The 17893-nt window shown below is 46.3% G+C and overlaps 1 protein-coding gene across 2 annotated transcripts; it reads right to left on the bottom strand.

Moving 5' to 3' along the window:
- Nucleotides 1-5708: 5708 nt before the first annotated feature.
- On the bottom strand, nt 5709-17535 carry LOC139344943 (tubulin-specific chaperone cofactor E-like protein). 2 transcript variants are annotated; one of them, XM_070983385.1, is made up of 8 exons: nt 17480-17535; nt 13342-13484; nt 13074-13213; nt 12353-12534; nt 11651-11907; nt 11430-11556; nt 11233-11349; nt 5709-8342 (listed from the first exon to the last, which is right to left on the bottom strand). In XM_070983385.1, exons 2-8 carry the CDS (start codon nt 13472-13474, stop codon nt 7997-7999), a joined length of 1302 nt encoding a protein of 433 aa, XP_070839486.1. In that variant the 5' UTR covers nt 13475-13484; nt 17480-17535; the 3' UTR covers nt 5709-7996. The 2 variants fall into 2 exon arrangements, with proteins under 2 accessions (XP_070839486.1, XP_070839487.1); XM_070983386.1 differs by having other exon boundaries at nt 17418-17524.
- Nucleotides 17536-17893: the final 358 nt, after the last annotated feature.

The following is a 17893-nucleotide window of genomic DNA, read 5'->3' as shown; positions in this document are numbered from 1 at the left end:
AACTGTCCTGAAGACTGTTGATCTGTTGATACACGTGAGGCCGTTTGAATTCTCCACCTAAACCTCCAGAAACTGTGAATCTACTCAGCTTGATGGTAAATTGTGTTCAGGTGTGCCATAGTGAGCACTGCTGAGAGAGGTCTGCTCCAGTGTCATCGGCCCCTCATCACACATTGTCAACACAAAGATTACCACAATTGCTCTTTTGACTCTTGTAGCTCACCATCTTATCTGCCTGCTGTTTAACTCTATGCCTTTCAGCAGGCCATTTAGATAAAGACATGAAAAAGACATGTTTATCTGCATGGTCCCACTCTTTCTGTATGAAGGCAGGCATGCTTTATCTAAAGCTAATTCACACCTGAAGCACATTTATTTACTTTTTCACTTGAGGCTTGAAAATGAGATGAAGTCAGACTAAAATTCAGCTGTGAATTCATGCTTCGGTGAAATAATCGCAATGTTAAAAGTTGAGGAATGACATTAATTATTTCTTTGACAGTCTTTATACAAACATTAGCTCAAATTTGAGTTTGGTCCTAAAATAAATCTGAGGGTTCAGAGGATGATTGAAGTGGAAAGGGACAGACTGATCTATTATTGTTACACAAGATATATTTAGTTTTATGACTTTTCTAAAAATAAAAGTATGCGAGACAGAACAAAAGTGACAGAGCTGATATCCACACTTACACCATCACCACACCCTGTGATGAGGTCAGAATATTAGTTTTTAAGGGGTTAGAAGCCCTTAAATTGAAGTAAAAAATGTTGTAAACACCTGTATTACATATCAGCAACTGTATTAGACCATGAAGCGATAGTGACCATTAGCAGCAGAGAACTGTTTCCTAAATAGACCCCAAATATCTGAGATACACACAGTCCATGTTTGCAGGATCAGAAAGTGACAAGCCAAGTAAGTTCAGCTTACTTTCTGCACACAGTCTGATTAATAATAAGGAAACTGGTGAAATGTGGTGGAGGAGGAAATGATGCACTCACCTGCCTTCAGAAGATGCACATCTAGCACCTCAATAGTCTAACCTGGCAACCTCCTCACAGCAGTGTCTCATCCAGCAGAGGACCATCCAGAGGGTGCTGCTGGTGATGGAGGGAGTAAAAGGAGGCGGAGGTGATGGTAGCTGATGTGTTGAAAAGAGGGTCTGTAGAGGACCTGGATGTCCACACAAAAGAGAACCTCTTGTCCAAGTCCAGATCCACAGGATGAGGAGCAAAAGCAAGAATCCAAAGGTTCGTGTTGAGTGTTTAAACGGTGAAGTCCTTAGAGGAGAGTAATGGAAAAGCACCTGTTGGAGCTGTGGAAGGAGCTTCGCCTAAAGAAGCAGGTGCAAACTTTACCTGGGATAGTGTTCAACTTAATCTGAGATCAGTGTTTGGGCAAGGGGGTAGGTGGGGAGGGGAGGGAAGCTGAGGGGAGGGACAGCATAGGAATCTGAGGAAGAGAGGGAGTGGAAACAGAGCAATATGTACGAGGGGGAGAGGGGAGGTCAGAGATGTGGAAGGGATGGAGAGAAGTGGAAAAACCAAAGAGAATTACTGCTTCACAGACATTTTAAACACAGGAAAAATGAGAGTTTTGAACAAACAAAGACTCTCACACAGGACGAGTGTCGAGCCTCTTGGCCAGGATCCGTCATTTACACCTGCGAAGTGCCAAATGATGATAGAAAATGTGTTTGGTGGAAAATGTGGAGGAAACACTGCAGCCTTTATCTTTTTGGAACAATGACGGTCTTTTTTAATGTTTCCCTCAGCATTGAAGCAGCATTTAAAAATATTTGTTTTTGTGAAAATGGACAGGAAATGTTTCTCTCCTGCTCAGTTATTTGTCTGACGAGTCCTTGGCAGGTGTAAGGTGAGACTGACATTAGACCCTGCCTTTGGATTAGGCCTCAATTGTGGTGAAGACTTTGCCAGGGTTCACTCAGTGCAGTTAAGGCTCAGGGCACCTGAGCACACACACTCACCTAAGTCGTACAGTCTCACTCTGGGGCATTTATGGACAAAACCCAGAAACGCACACACAGTCTGAAACCTCGCTTTTCAGGCTCTGTGGTAGGTAGAGTTACAGAATTAACATGAGTCACTTTGGATACTCTGTGTACCCCCTTTTTTAATTAGGAACAGCCTCATTTACAAGGTTATACAAGACACTTCATTTCCATAGATGCTGGAGAGATAACGAGGGGAAATCTCAGGTGGATCCACACTGATAGGGTCTGGGAAGGAGAGGGCAGTCAGTCGGGTCTTTGTTGCAGGAGGACAGTGGACGTAACTGGAGAGGCAGGGAGCAAGATGTGTGAAAGACTCCGGGGCTGGGGGCAGGCCCCGGGCTCCCATTAAGCAGCACCGACGATCTCTATGGAACCTTCTTTTGTACCTCCCACATCTTGTTGTGTAAATGGACACATACTCTTAAGCAACCTGTGAAAGACAGTGTCGCACAAAGACGGACAAAAAAATCAGCAGTTACAGACGACCTACTGGGCCGGGGCAGCTTCCCAATCTGGGGTTTGGGAAATGTTGAAGATGGGGAAGTGGGAAAGATCGAGATGGGCTGATACACCTGGTTTCTCTTCTCTTCACTGGGGTGGTCAACTTAAAGCTGCACTAATCAATATCTGTAAGTTAGCAAAGCATCAGATCCTTATGTGATTGCTTGAGTGTTTTAGTGTCTTTCAGCTCATTGTTTTGGTTTTACAGCTCTAAACTCTTCAGTTCAGTATCACCGCCCTCACTGAAACTATTCATTAAAGTTGTGATAAACCCACGATAGACCACCTGCCCAGCACCAAAGTTAGCAACTAGCTGGTGATGAAAGTCTAGCATTTAAGAGCTGAATATGGTGGAGACCAAAACAAAGCTGTCAGCAAACTACATGTCCATCCATAGCACTCTCACAAATCAAGCAAACTCACTCTCAGTCTCAGCATGCTTCAATCAAAGTGCTTGTTGGATTTCAGACGCTGCAATCAGGGATGGGTGTGTCAGGCAATCATGGCCATTTTACACAGCGACTGGCCAGCTGTGCAGAGGTATGAAATAGATTAACAGCTGTTAACAAGAGCAATTCCTGTCACTTTTGATGCTGAACGACTGGCCCGAGCAGAGATGCAGATTCAATGATGCTGCAGTGCTCAAGAACTCAGCTCCAAACAGAGTTTCCTCAAAGGCTTTGATCCCTGAAGAGGAGGCAACAGCACGAGAAGTCCTAACCAAACATTAAAAACCACGTCTTTGTAGATGAACAAGTGTTGCAGTATTGATTTGAATAGCACCGTCCTCCCTTGTTGGACACGGGAGTGGCTGAGTCTATCAGTGTGGTGGGTGGGTGGTCCCACTCTGTCTCCATGTGTTTGTGAAGCCAGGAATCACTGAGCCTTGTTGTTGAACGACATCCATAACAGGCAGTAAAATTCTTTCTCACACCACCGTTAAACTTGCTTGCAGGAGACAGAAATTGCATCAGTGCAGATGGAAGGTACTGTGTGGGAACAGGGTCAAAGTATCCAGCATCACAGGTTCTGGAGAATCCATCAAGCCTGACCTTCACAAAGAAGGTCCTGGACTGGATACCCGCTGAGCTCTGTTCGGCGGTCACCTAATCCGTGGAGTGGGCCACTCTAATTCAACCCGTATGCCCAGCGGTTGGCTCTGCCCTGCCCTGCTCTCCTTCCTTTCCATTCACAATGCTGAACCTCCTTCCAGTAACCTAAACCTTCTTACCCCAACGACTCCTTCACCTCAGCACACAATAGGCCCTGTTCAGCCCTCCTGCCCTCAATCCCACTTCATAATGCAATGGGGCAGATCAGGGGGAGATCAGAATAACAACTGCACTTCCAGGTCCTGTTTACACATCAGGGTGTGAGGTGTGATTGACACAATACAACCGCATCTATCCTCTAAACTTAGTCTGACTTTGCAGTGGCGAACAGCGACGGCAGTTTGCTTACAGGCATGTTCTGGGAACGATGCGCTGTTTGTGAAATTAGATTGGGTCCACACAGAAACAGCAGTGACTTTTAAGAAAGGCTCTGTTTCACTTCACACATGAACTCTCTTGACCTCACAGTGAAGAAATTGAATATGAATGTAAGCATATTGAGAAATTTAATATCCACTTTGGTGATTTCCATGTGGAACCCCGCAAAACAGAACTACAGACCTTTAGCTATGCTCGCAGCCCTGAGAGCCTGCACTTGTTAACTTTAACAGTGACAAAGCTGATGTTTAATAAGTATTATGTTTACAAGGTTCACTATTTCAGTTTAGCACGTTAGCATGCTAACACTTGATATGGCAGCGCTTGATGTTCGGGAATCAGCAGATCACCAACGAAAGTTCGGAGGCAGGAAGCAAAGGGATTCATTCATCTTATCAGAGACAGTCAAAGCATTCACAAATATGGAGATACTGAGTCAATAAGCTCATCAAACCTACTGAAGACTGACGAAACTCGAGGAGGATTTTCATTCTTCTAGATCAGGGAAGTCACCACAGTATAACCAGTATAATGTGAAGAGCACCCACGTGACTGGATGGCCTACAAACCTTGAGAAGGGGGTCCTGCTGGTGACGGTGTGTCGAGCGGTGGGTGGCATAGATATCCCACACAGGATTAAGAGCTGTGACTCTGGAGCGGGGGGGGGGGGGGGGGGGGGGGGGGGGTGAGGGAATGCCCCAGAAACACAACACCGCCTGACATGTATGGAATGGACTAAAACACGCCTGCCAGAATGAGAGAAGATCTGCAGAATCCCGTCTCCTCCACAGCCAAGTGTTCAGCCCGTGAAACAGAGCCGTGCATACTGAGCATGTGCACGTTCTGCCAGCAGCACGGCGAAGCCCCATCCGGACTGAGGGGTGGTCTGCAGAAGTTCACGTGGAAGCAAGCCGGTTCTTTCACACAATGTGTTTTATCACTGTACTGCCTTAGTGGTGGTTTGTTTTCCTGTGGCAGTTATGTATAAAGATACTGGTTCATCTGTCTGGCTAACTGGTCCAGAGGAACTCTGGTGTGGACATCCGTGATCCGCAGAGCAGTAATCACTGAGTGAATCTGGTGTCAGACAGGAAACCAGGCAGAAGGTAAGACATGCAACAATGCTCACCGCTGGAATCAAACCAGTGATGTTGAGGCGCTGCCAAGCTCCCAGGGTGCACCGCTCTCATCTCTCCATCCATAAAACCAGTATGAGATTTTTCCCCTTTATGAGAGGCTGAGGGAGAAAAACACTCCAACATGAGAGTTCATATTTCACCACAACATAAACCAACAGCATAAGTATGGAAGCTCTTAGAGGACTAAATAAATGACAGGGCAAACTTGTATTACATTTGTCCACATATTGTCTGTTTTAGAGCAGGTTCAGTCTTTGAAAATGAAAATTAATTTTAATTATGAAGTGGTTGTCAAACATCCATGTAAGTATGTAAAAATGAAAATGCATTTTTAGCTTTAATTTTGACCCAAATAACACAACATAATTTGCATTACCATTTTAACTAAGTCTCCAATGGGCTTCCACAATGATGTCTGAAAGAAAATGGACCGTGATGAACGAGCTGCAAACGATGAATTCTTCCTGAGATGACCCGACGTGACAGGCTGCACGTGGCTGCCTGCCTGAACTCGCTCTCAGATTTCACCTTGTGTATAAAAATGTAACACAGGAACAAGCTGAAATAATAATTAGAATTTATTTCTTTACGAGAAGTGAAAGCACCATAATACAGTACAGGCTGAGAAATGGCATCATGATCTGAGCAAAGAAAACAAGAATTCACCACCGAAAATATCAAGAAACATGAAGAAACCACAGAAAGCTAAGGTGAGATAAATTAAAGCACAAAGCAAACTGTCTCACAGATAAGCAACTATCTTTTATATTTTCTGTCAATAATCTTTGTATTTGGTTCAACTGAGGGATGAAGGTGAGGGTGAGAGGAGCACAGATAATATTTTAAGTGTCAAAATCACAAATGCCCATAAACAACGTTGTTTCCCTGAAATGATACATCGTACACACTTTAAATTACCAAATACCAGAACATGCATATCACCAGTTTACCGCAGTCCACACCAGAAACAGCTTCACGCTCATCCCACGGCCTCCCAGCAAGCCTCGTCATCATATACTGTAACCATGAAGGCGAGTCCCAAAAAGAGATCTCCAGTTATCTACTACGCAAAGTTTGTGACAGAGGAGCGACCCACCTCATCACGCTCAGCAGCACGAGGCTGAACTTCACTTGGTTTGGATGCGCTGAAGAGAAACATCTTCAAGCATAAACTCCCTGTTTGCTTCCACAGCAGAAACGTCTGTGTGAGCGTCTCATTGACAAATGCATGCTTGATTTTGGGCCCTACTTACATTACATGCACGCAATTCACATACTGTGAAACGTTTGAGCCTTTCAGGATCAGGCAGGCTGGAACATATCCCAGCATGCACTGAGAAAAAGGCCGACAAACATCAATCACTATGGGTTAACGGGTTGTTTGTCTAGTCGTGTCTGCGCGAGGTTCCCTCCGACTTCCTCCTGTAGTTTTAAGACGTGCAGGCGGGTTAAACGATCTACAGGTGGTGCTGGTTAAAATGCTTAAAATTCATTAATCATTGGCGTGTTCATGACCTCAACCAATCAGAGCGTCATCTCCTGTTCCCTTTAAAAGCCAGGTGAGTGGGCGGGAATGTGCCGTTCTGTCTCTGCTTTAATTTTGAAAACAATCAGCGCCAGTGTCACGAGCCCACATCCTGTGACAGCGGGCGCTGGAAGTGTCGGGTTTGGAGGGTGGTGGGCGAGGGGCTGTTGCACAAACCCGTTCTAACCTAAATGCGGCGGAAGTGTCGGTGACACGGCGGTCGGTGTGTGGTTACCATACAGGCCAGGCCGGGCCTCAGCGTCTCTGCAGGGACAGAGAGCTGCTCCATTCATGGGCGTCGCAGCCTGAAGACCAGCGGTAACCTGAGCACCAGCGCTCCGTCTATTCTCCGTCCCCGACCCGAGCTCACCTCAGACGAGTCTCGTCTTTCCGCCGGGGCGTCCGGACTGAGCGGCAGCCACCCATGCGCTGTTATCACGACACGGGGCATCAGCGGATGCGGCTTGGGGGTTATCCCGGGATATTTCACTGCTAACAAGAGTCATGAGGACAGAGTGATCTGAGCGGCAGGAAGAAGCAGGAAAAGATCGCTTCCCACAAAGGACGCCAGCAAATCTGCTCTGCTTAGATAACGGTCAACGTGTCTTGGAGTCACGTTAAAATGTAAACCATCGTTTATTGCCGCTCTGTTGGCTTTTAAGGAGGTCGGTTTAGGATGATTTTCACCCAAACTTTAAACTCCGAGGCATAAAAAGTTGCACGGCTCACTGCTGCAGGACGCAGCAGAGTGTGAACACAGTGTGAACACAGCGTGAACACAGAGCTTCACACAGCAGCTGGCATGTCTAAAATCTCATCTCCATTTGAACCTGTGTGTCATCTATGCTTTCATTTCACCCAATTTCAACATTTACACTGCTAAAATAAATACTTTGAGGGGCCATGTGCGGGGCAGCAGCATGTCGGGGAGGGAAGGGGAAAGTCTTCAGGCTAAAATCTCAGATCGAATCAAACACTCTGGTTCTAAAATGCTTTTAGGTTTTAAATCAATGTGCAATTTGTGCATTCACTTTGCACCACGTCTGTGTTTGCATAACGTTTTTCACTAAATGAGATGTAAACTGCAGTCCTAGCTCGAGCAACTCATCGTACAATCTTGGTGAATGTGGAACTCTGTGTGCAAACATACTATCGTAGAAATTTGTTCAGTACGGTGGACAGCAAACATCTTTACATTCATGGTTGAAAACCATCACCTCTCTGTTTAAATCTACAAAAGGCTCAAGTCATAGCTTCGTATCCAGTCAGTGTTCATGATCTAAAACTCTGTCCCTTTCATCCAAAGCCAGAGCGCCTCCCGGCTCACAGGTGTGAGGAGCTGCAGCGGCTTTTCGCTTTGGGCACCACCAGGATCTCGTCCCCGTCTCGAATGCTGTAGGAATGAAGGGCCCGGCTGCCGCACTTCAGCTCCTCGGGCCCCAGCATCGAACACATCTCCCGGTTGATGTAGAAGAGCCGGATCCCGTTGGTGGGCAGCTGCAGCAGAGCCTTCAGGTGTTTCTTCAGGTCGGCCACCGTCTGCTCCAGACGGAGGCTGACGGCCTCCACCCTGTCGCCCAAGCGGACGTCCACCATGGTGCTGCGGGGGCTCAGGTCCACGTCCGCCAGTGGGGCCAGGTGGCCATACTTGGACACTAGGATGTGGTACCTGGGAGAAAGCAGGGCTCATGTCAGGACACTGAAGGGCTTTGCTGCGTTGGTACTGATGTTGTAGCTCAGCTAGCGGCTCCGCTATGAGTCTGTGCTGAGGAGCGTTGGCACATCGCCGCAGCTCGGCTCTCGTCATGGCTGACGTTACTGTTTGTCAGCCCTAAACATCGTGTTAAACTCTAAATATAACACAGTTGCTGGTCGGCCAATGTGTCGTGTTTACGGCTACTGAAGAGGAAGAAATCTAGTTCTTGTCTCTCCATATATGAGGCCTGCTAACGCCTTCAGCAGCTGCTACGACAGCTTCAGGTAATTATCAGCTAATTTTGAGCAGTAAAGGCAGCTTTTATATGCGATGTGTATTTTATTTTTATCATGTGACAACAAGAACCTGCTCATTGGAGTAAAAAACCTTCTCTTTTCCGCCTGTTTCCACTCTCTTCTACGAGCACATTAAGAGGGTGGCAGGAACAGGCAGATGGAAACGTAGCTTGTGTGTTTCAGGGAAACACTGACTTCTCTGCCTCTTACCTGCCGTGAGAAAGCTCTCAGCCTCCTCAGGGGAACGCGGGTTGGAGATAAGGACTGAGGAACGATTAAATAAACTCCAGGAGAAAAGGCCTGTGCTTTCAAAGCTACTGTAACAGCTGGGCCAATCAAAGCAATTTCCCTTCCCTCCTCAAAACTCCCCCACAAAGCCAATCCCCTGGCCGGGGCTTTCTGGCCACAACTTGTGGTCCACCCTGGGAATTCTCCTCTAAGGCCACAGTGCACAAAGTGCCTTTCTAAGAGAGGCCATTTAGCTAAAAGGCTTCATTTAAGGTGGTAAGCTCGGTCTAATGGGGCAAACTGTGCTGCAGGTGATAACCAGTCAGCATTCCGACTGTCTCTTCCAGCATTTTTCCGTAATGGACCGTAAAGTGGCAGCTTTAGCGCAGGAACACAACAACTTCTGGAGCTAACGCGGACGCTATCGAGCCCAGATCTGAGCTGACTTCTCTCCGGCGTTTCACTCGAGCTCATTATCTCATTTTCTTCTGGTTGAAAGATGCTTAAAAAGTGAACATGTTGACTTTGACCTCGGACTCAGATTTCTTTTTCAACCCCGTCCTCTCTTTCACTCTTTCCTTGCAACTAATCCTTCCTGTCCAGCCGGGACGTCTCTTTCTGCTTCCTCGTCCCACAATCCCAAACCCCCTCTCCCGGATTACCCACAATTCTCTGTTCATCTTTTTTAAGAGATCACTGAGGTACTGTATCAGTGCCTATCAGTCTGATTTATGGTTTGAGCTGCGTTTACAGTTACTCAAAGCCGGGCCGTGTCAGGTGTGTTCACCTGAGAGGCTGTGACCCTCCCTGCAGGGCTCTGATCTCTCAGGGTAGCGGGACCACGGCCCCATCCGAAAGGAAAGAGGATAGCGGTGTGTTCACTGCTTACTGAGCGTGTCCGACACCCCATAACACCCACATGAGGCCACGATAATCCTGAACCTCGGACCCACACTGAGACTCCAAACCAAGACCACGATACGACGAGGAAGTGAAGAAACGGACTCGTGGAGCTGAACGTGGAGTTTTGGTAAAATGTGTGAAAATAAGCAGTAAAATGACCAAACTCATCCTGAACCTCACGAGCAAAACACCACTTTTCCTTCGCCACAATCAGCCCGACGATCACAGGCTGAAGTGCTTTTCCAGCTCCAGTGACATCAGAAAACAAATCAATCTCTCAGCTTCGGGCTGAGGCTGACAGAGTGGGCGCATACATATAAAAAATCAACCTGCTACCTCGTGTATCACTTTTCCAATCAGAGAATTCGCAGCACAAAGGACGCATTGAGCAGGGAGAGACTGGCGGCATTGTCTCCCAAAGGTTAGTTTCCCCCCGTCAGGGACTACACCTTCCTTCACAAATCCCTCTCCGGCATTCTGCTGAGGTTAAGTGGAATGCAGTCTGTGAGGAGCGCGAGCAATTATTTGACCGCTGTCGGCCCGACGAGGCCTTTCCAAAATATTATATCACATACCGTGAACGTGTTGAGGACAAAGAGCGGGCTGTTGCCATTGTTACGGCTGTACAGGTGAACACCTGTGGGAGCAATGTCGACACTTCACACTCAGGCTTTTGATCGGTACGAGTGACCGAAGACGGACAGAAATATTCATGAACTTGAGATGCTGGAACTATAAATCTCTGCTAATGTCAAAAGTTGTGGCTGTAGATACAAATACATAACATTAAAAAAATTGTAAATGATCATACTTCACATCTTTGAATTTAATCTTGTTTTAGGAGAAGAAATGTGGAAGACGTGGACAAAATTTTACTTTAAACGTAAAAAAAATGAACTAACATCAACAAGCTGTGAAGAAATGACAGTTCTGTGCATTGTGTTGCAGATATCTGCTGAAGTTAGCATGCTAACCAGGTAGCCGTGGCCCGTCCTGTGCTGTAATACCACTTTATACCTGAGGAGGCGATAGTGTACTCTGGGAGCAGCGAGTCTGCCACGTTTCACGAGCTCTCTCAGTCTAATAAACAAATAAAATAAACTCACAAAATGTCAAGAAAGGAAATATTCTTACACCTGTTTTAAAAGAAACCTTCTGAATTCAACTTTAAACACCAACAGTCGCTCTGAGCTCTCAGCTGAGGAAGACTCCAGCCAGCTAATAGCTACACGGCTAACTCAGCTAAGTAGCTAACAGCAGCTAGCAGCTAAAGCCAAAGAGCCTGGATTCTTTTAATGACTCTTACTGCAAGTTTATTTACATCTTAATGTGAATCTAGGCTGTTTTGTTAATATGAAAAACAGCTCATCCATTGGTGAAATAAAGCGATAAACAGGTGTGAGTGTGGAACAGATGCATCCAGCGTGTCTGAGTACCTCTGAGGAAGCTCCTGCTCCGGACAGTCCTGGTAGTACCGGATGAAAAACCTCTCAGCATCTTCTCTCTCTCCATCCGACACTGCACCTCCATTCAACACCCTGACAGACGGCAGCCTGCAGGCAGGGAAGCACGACGGTCAGTAAGAAAACACGCCGTCCTGCATGTAAAGGACGCGATGTGTGCGCAGACTCACTGTGCTAAGAGGAGGCAGCGTCTCTCGTGGGTGGTGTAAGGCTCCAATAAAGGGATCCCCTTTGCTTTGACTTCCTGCAGCTTAGGGAGGAAATTCAGCCGTTCGACGTCCTCCCATTTACTGAGCCCTGTATAACACAACGTCACAGAGTTTTAGGGCCAAACTGTTCACACCATGCACTCAATGTTGGACACGGACAGCCTTCATCATCCGTCTCAGACCTGTGTTGTTGAGGTTGATGCTGCGCAGGGTGGGGAAGAGGCGCTGCAGTGTTTCCTGAGTGTCACCCACAGAGTCCACGTTATTATTGGCCAGAACCAGCGCGCTCAGGCTCGGGTACATCACCCCGAACTTCCTCACTTCTGCCCATTCCTGCAGCTGGTTGTCTGTAATCTGCAGCAGGCGCAGCGACGGACAGGACGTCTGGGATTCAGACACCGTGTTGTAGCCGTTCAGGCACAGGAAAAGCTCCTCCAGCCTGGACCATGAGGGGAATTAGCTCAGCTTGAGAAACATTTTCAGGCTGAATCTGCTTCATCTGTTAGCTCTTTGAGTCTGAATCTGCTTTAAAATAATGTCATTCTGCAGACAACATGCCGCTCTCTGACTTTTCTATCCTGTTTATGGCACTAAATCTTTAAATACAGCTCAGAAATACAGCTTCAAAACTACTTTCTTCAGCAGACAGTCATGTTGGTTCATTGGATTTGTTGACAGTAATGTTATGAAGACAAAGCAAACTGATTTTATCAAAGTGTACTCTTCCTACATGTTGCTTCCAGCTACTGTATTTCTGTCTTTGACATGATCTCAACGGTTTAATCCTTCTATGAAGAGGACAGAAGCTGCAGTGTATCCTGCTCTTCAATCACTTCACTGCACAATGACTCATGAACCGCTCATTCACGTGCTGCATCACTCACTCTGGCGTGTGGCGTGTGAGCGTGTGCACGGTGTCCCAGCTGATGTGCGTGTTGATGAGGACCAGCTGTCGGACCCTGGAGAAAACCTCGGCCATGCTGGGCTCCAGCTCCACGCCGCTCAGAGGGTTCGTGCTCAGGTTGAGGAAGTCCAGGTGGGGGACGTTGGAAACTATGGTGCAGATCTGGCAACCCACAAGCATTGACATAAAAAAGAAGCAAAAAGAAACTTTGTTTATCTTTATCCTTCTATGTTTTTGTCTCTTTTAAGTTTTAACTTATCTTATCTTAAAGTGAGGAACACATTAAAGGAGCAGTGTGAAGGATTTAGTGACATCTAGTGGTGAAGTTGTAGACTACAACCAAAGGAACAAGCATGTAAATCAAGCCTTATGTGAGAGGTGCTCTCTCGGTTTGTCCTCTCTGGGCTGCTGTAGAAACACAGCGGACTCCATGGTGGAGGACCTGCTCCCTCTGCAGACATAAAAGCTCCTTCTGAACTAAAGAAAACACAGTAATTCTTCCTTCATCCTCGCAGCACCGATAAAGACTCTGGTCCTTCATTCAAACATGTAAGTGATGGTGAAGTCACTGTGAAGAAAAAGGCTCAGCTATCTTCAAGCATCAAGCAAAGTCTGCAAACTCAAAGCTTCAGGGAAACATCAGCGTCAGCAGAACTCCGCCTGTCAGCTGTCTGAGCACCGCGCCTCTGACGGACACCCACCTCCACCCAGTCGCTCAGCTGATTGTGGGACAGGTCCAGCTCCACCACGTGGGCGCAGAACACCGCGATGTCTGACCTGTCGCCGGCTTTGGTGATTCCACAGTGATTCAGAACCAGCGCGCTGGGCAGGAACAGGCGATCTGCAAACAAACTTCACTTTGAGCTGCTGAGATTTAGACGTGAACATGGAACGACGCTCTGCTCACAGGTGACGTCAGTGCTCACTGAGCGCGACCAGTGGAACCAATAATCAATAACACTTACTCACCTTTGACGGGGGATCCTGGCGGGCTGGACAGAACCACCACTCCTTGGCCGTAGGGGAAGTTCTCTGGATTGTACTTCTCACTGATGGCCTGGATGAAGGTGCGTCCCTCCTCTTCATCGGACGACGACTCCATGTTTCCAGGCCTGACGAAACAAAACTGTCAGTTTTTGATGTGATTGACGAATAATAATGATCAACGAACAGGAGCTCTGGTACCAGGATCAGGATCAGTGGGTCGTGTGTTATCGTGAACTCTATGACTCGATGTTATTGTTGACAAATCCGACAAAAAGACCCAAACTGACTTTTCGACCTCCGACCCCAAATCCAGATGTTCCCATTAAAGAAGTCTTTAAAAACCGGTCGCACTGTATGCTTCACTTTAAGGTTCAGCAGTTTTACACAGCAGCTGGGAACTTTAGTTTTTAGCAAACACACTTCGTTTGTTTGGGACTATTTTTGGCTGCAGAGCCGTCGTGAGTATTTATAGCAACCAGGAACGACACGAGGATCAAGTCGAGATCCACCACAGAGAGACAGACAACAGAGCGTCTCACTGATGTGTCCTAATGGTTTCTGAACAACAATGAAGCTCAACGGCTCAGAGACGACACAGCAGCATCAACTGATCATTGCTTTGGGTCTTTTCTGAGGACGCTGACAAACATGCACTTACTGAGACGGATCACTTTACGGCCAACAGACAACACGCATGTTTGCAGCCTCGAATGGCAGAACTGCAGCCGTAAAAGACAACGTAGTGTGTCCATCATATCGGGTGAAGATTTACAGACCTGAACGATGTGACGGTGTCATATCTGCTGTGTTAGACCGACACACCTGCAGTCTGAAGGCCCACACATGAAACAACACCTGTTGGGTGTCTCGAGGTGAACATGGAGGCAGCGTGAACAGATACAGCAGACTTTACAGTCCGCAGCTGCTCGCGTCCGTTTGGGAGTGTATTCAGGCCTTTGGGTCAGTTTAAAGGTCATTTTTCTGGACATTATTAAATAGAAAATGAATAAAAAATGCTGTTTTTCACAGTGTTCTGCACAAATTCAAAGTTTGGAGAATGTTGTTCACAATATTCATTAAAGAAAGAAGTCATCGTGTTTTTCCACCCTGACCCCGTGTCCTCACCTGAGACCGAATCTGACCGCTGCTGACGAGACGACAGCAGTGAGTTTTTGACGTTTCAGTCAGTTTCATGTTTCACTGACTTTGATCAGACAAACACCAGAAACACAGACGAGCTCAGCCGTAGTGTTCTGCTCTGAAAAGATTCATCTGTCTTCTGTTTGTTATCACACACACACACACACACACAGACACACACACACACACACACACACACACACACACACTTATCAGACTGCTGTCAGGGTGAAGCTGAACCTCTCGTATGAACCAGCGTCTGTGTTGAAAGTCCAACATGACGTCACTGCAGGGCTTAAATACTTTTCTTAAACATTTTTTTTCTAAAAATCCTCGGCTTCACTTGAATTATCTCGTTTGGATTACGTCGCTGTGATTAGAATTAGTAGAACTAACAGAAAAAGCTCCTTTAAAAGTAGTGTAATAATAATAGTAAACACAGTTGTAAACTGGTGAAATCAGCTGTTTGAACATTCACACTGACGCTGTGTTAAATGTCGGTTAACACAGTAAATGAACCAGTGAAGAATACAGGGGTGAAGCAGCAGAAACTGCAGTAGTAGTAGTATTCAAAGCAGCAGCAACAGGATGTATTTAGGTCTTTTTTCTGTATTTAACAGAGACGACATGGTCCGCTCAGTGCCAGAGGACCAAAGGGCAGCGGAGACATGCAGGACGTCTGTCTGAAGCTGCATGCAGACCCCTCCCCACACAGGCTTTCAGATCAACACAAAAACAGATAAAACACCGACATAAAACGCATTCAGACCGTCAGTTCAGGCGAACACAGACTGTACATTTTGCCTCCTGCTGCTCCTGTCTGCAGATATTTTCCTTCAGTCTGTTTTTCTGTGTTCGTCTGAGATAAAAAGGTCTAAAAATAACTCGACATCTCCGAACAACCGACAGGACGGAGCAGCAGAAACGTGAGAGGCGAAGCAGCACCGACACACTTCAAGCTGAACCACCTGTTCTTCCTCACAGCGTTTGGATTCATGCAGTACTGCATCGTACAAGTACTGCAGGAAGTAGCCGACAAGTAATTTAACAGAACAATTAGCTGAGACAATACTTTTCCAGTGTGTGGATCTGCAGCTTTCTGTATTTTATGTCACTCTGACATGAATATCTTTGTTTTCTACAGTTAAGCACATAAAAGAAGGAGTTTAAAGACGTCATCTTGGGATCTAGGAGGCTGTGATGGGAAGTTTTTATCTCCTTGGACATTTTAGACACAGAAAACAACTGATTCAGACAATTAATGACCAATTAACTGATACCAAAGAGACAGTTTTAGCTCCAAATGTGTGTTTCACACAGAAGCAGAGAATCAGAGTACAGTTTCTGTGTTTAAATACTTCATTCAGGCATGAAGACACAGGACTGAATCAGTCCAGCTATAAATAATGAAAATACACAAACCATCCTGTCAGTTTGGAAACAGCAGCAGTGGAAGAAGAAATGCCACAAAAAGCATCATTACTAACAGGTAGCAGTAGTAACTGCAGTAGTATCACATCAATGCTCGCTCAAGTCATTTTACAGCTTTAATGCTTAATGCATTCATCAGTTAGTACAAAAATGGTGTTTTTGTTTGTAGTAGTATGACTCTGTGAAGACATCGTCCACATCACAACACAAAACCTGGACCTGCAGAGTCCACACAGAGTCCAGGTGTCCAGGACTCACCGGCCCTCTTCAACCCTGATCAGGACTATCAGTTTCAGACAAACGGGGTCTGATCATCCTCACCTCAGGCCGCCTGAGGAGCCGCGCTCGTAAAACGACTGCTGTCAGATGTTTCTGTCGTGGATGGTCTCTGGTTTCACAGATCTCCTGATTCACAGCTCTGATGTGGTGGAGACCAAAGCAAAGCCTGTTTTCAACAACGCGTCACATCACCTGACTCCTCTCATGCTCAGAGGAAACGACGATGAGCGCTTTGATGAGACAAGAAGAAGAGCATCTGAGAAGGAGCTAAACGGAGAAAACTCATTTACATGCATGCAAATCCAAAACGTCTCTGTGGTCATATGAGAGGAAGACAGCTTTCACTCCACGTCAGAGGGGGTGAAGCAGGTATTATAAGACTGACAAAAGGTAGGCAGAATGACAGCTGGACACCTGGAAGGACCCAGAAAACACCTGAGGACACAGGAGCTACAGTTCAGAGCAGCACAATGGACAGACAGCAGCTTGAAAAAGGCCTGATGAACAGAAGCCAGACTGACAAGATCTTCCATTATTACATCGAGGAAAGCACCCGCTTTAAAACACGGCCATGATATGTTGTCTTTCTCTGGTGTTCAGTTATAATTTCTGGGTATTTTATGTAGAAAATAACTGCTTCTTCTTCAGTCTTTCTTTAAATCACGGAACAATTAACAACTACCTTTCCTATTAAAACTTAAAGCTTCTCACCACCGCCCTCCGCGGTTTGGTTCAGTGGCAACACCACCGAAGTGTTTTCAAGTTTTACCGTTTTACAGAAAACGGGAAATAGCATTCCTTTATATTTTAATGCCGAATTGAAGGGCGAGCCATTACGATTCTTAAAAGGTTCAAAATGTGACTGTACCTGTTACACACATCTGCAAATTATCAAAGCAACATTCAACTGCGCGGTTTCTTCCCCGGGTTCGGCGAACATTCTCGAAGCCGGAGAGCACGACAGGTTGGGGGGGGGGCTGCTTATGACCGAGGCCTGGCTGCTTAATGGTCGACTGACCTGAACAACACACTGAAAATGGACATTTTCACAGCGGCACAGGGGACATTTCACGACCACACAAGCTCACCCCACCGCCGTCAACCTCGAAACAGGGTGCAACACGTTTGAAGTGCGAGCCGCGCAGCCACCTTTACCTTCACGGAGGAAAGGTGCGCAGATTTAGCGGCTCGTCGTCCTGAACTCTCACCTGACGGCACATGAACGACTCACGCCGAATTTCTCTCACTCATGTCGTGTATTTTCACTCACCGTCCCCGGAACCCCCTCGATGTCGCGTTTGTTTTTGTTGTTCTTCGGTTAGTTGTCAGTTTAAGACACGCCCCCTCTCCCGGAAGTGACGTAGTTTAAAAGTCTTGTTTTTTTCCGTCTTCTTGAAGGTACAATATTTTTAGAAATGGAACAGAGAAAGTAATTAAGACAAAAATATTATTTATCTGTTCGTCACATCAACCCTGTGAGAGAAATATAAATACAATTGATAATAAACACCAGAATAAAGTGTGCTCAGTGCAGCAGGCTAATGGAAGTAACTCTGGTTTAGGATGTAAAATTTTAATCTGCAAGTAGTAAAAAGTACAATATTCACCTCTGAAATGATCAATACAAACATAAATGTCTCTGAATACAAATACTCTGCTAAGAGCACTTAAAGTAAATGTGCAT

Source organism: Chaetodon trifascialis, chromosome 16 (genome assembly GCF_039877785.1).
Source record: "Chaetodon trifascialis isolate fChaTrf1 chromosome 16, fChaTrf1.hap1, whole genome shotgun sequence".
In the NCBI taxonomy this organism is placed as follows: Eukaryota; Metazoa; Chordata; class Actinopteri; order Chaetodontiformes; family Chaetodontidae; genus Chaetodon; species Chaetodon trifascialis.
The sequence above is the reverse complement of the archived record's forward strand: the minus strand, read 5'-3'. Positions and strand labels throughout refer to the sequence as shown.

Coding starts and splice junctions, on each gene's coding strand:
- LOC139344943 (XM_070983385.1), bottom strand. CDS start 13,474: ATGGAGTCGTCGTCCGATGAAGAGGAGGGACGCACCTTCATCCAGGCC. Junction 13,214..13,341: donor GCCAGGATCCCCCGTCAAAG/GTGAGTAAGTGT, acceptor GTTTGTTTGCAG/ATCGCCTGTTCCTGCCCAGC. Junction 8,343..11,232: donor GAGCAGGAGCTTCCTCAGAG/GTACTCAGACAC, acceptor GCTTTCTCCCAG/GTACCACATCCTAGTGTCCA.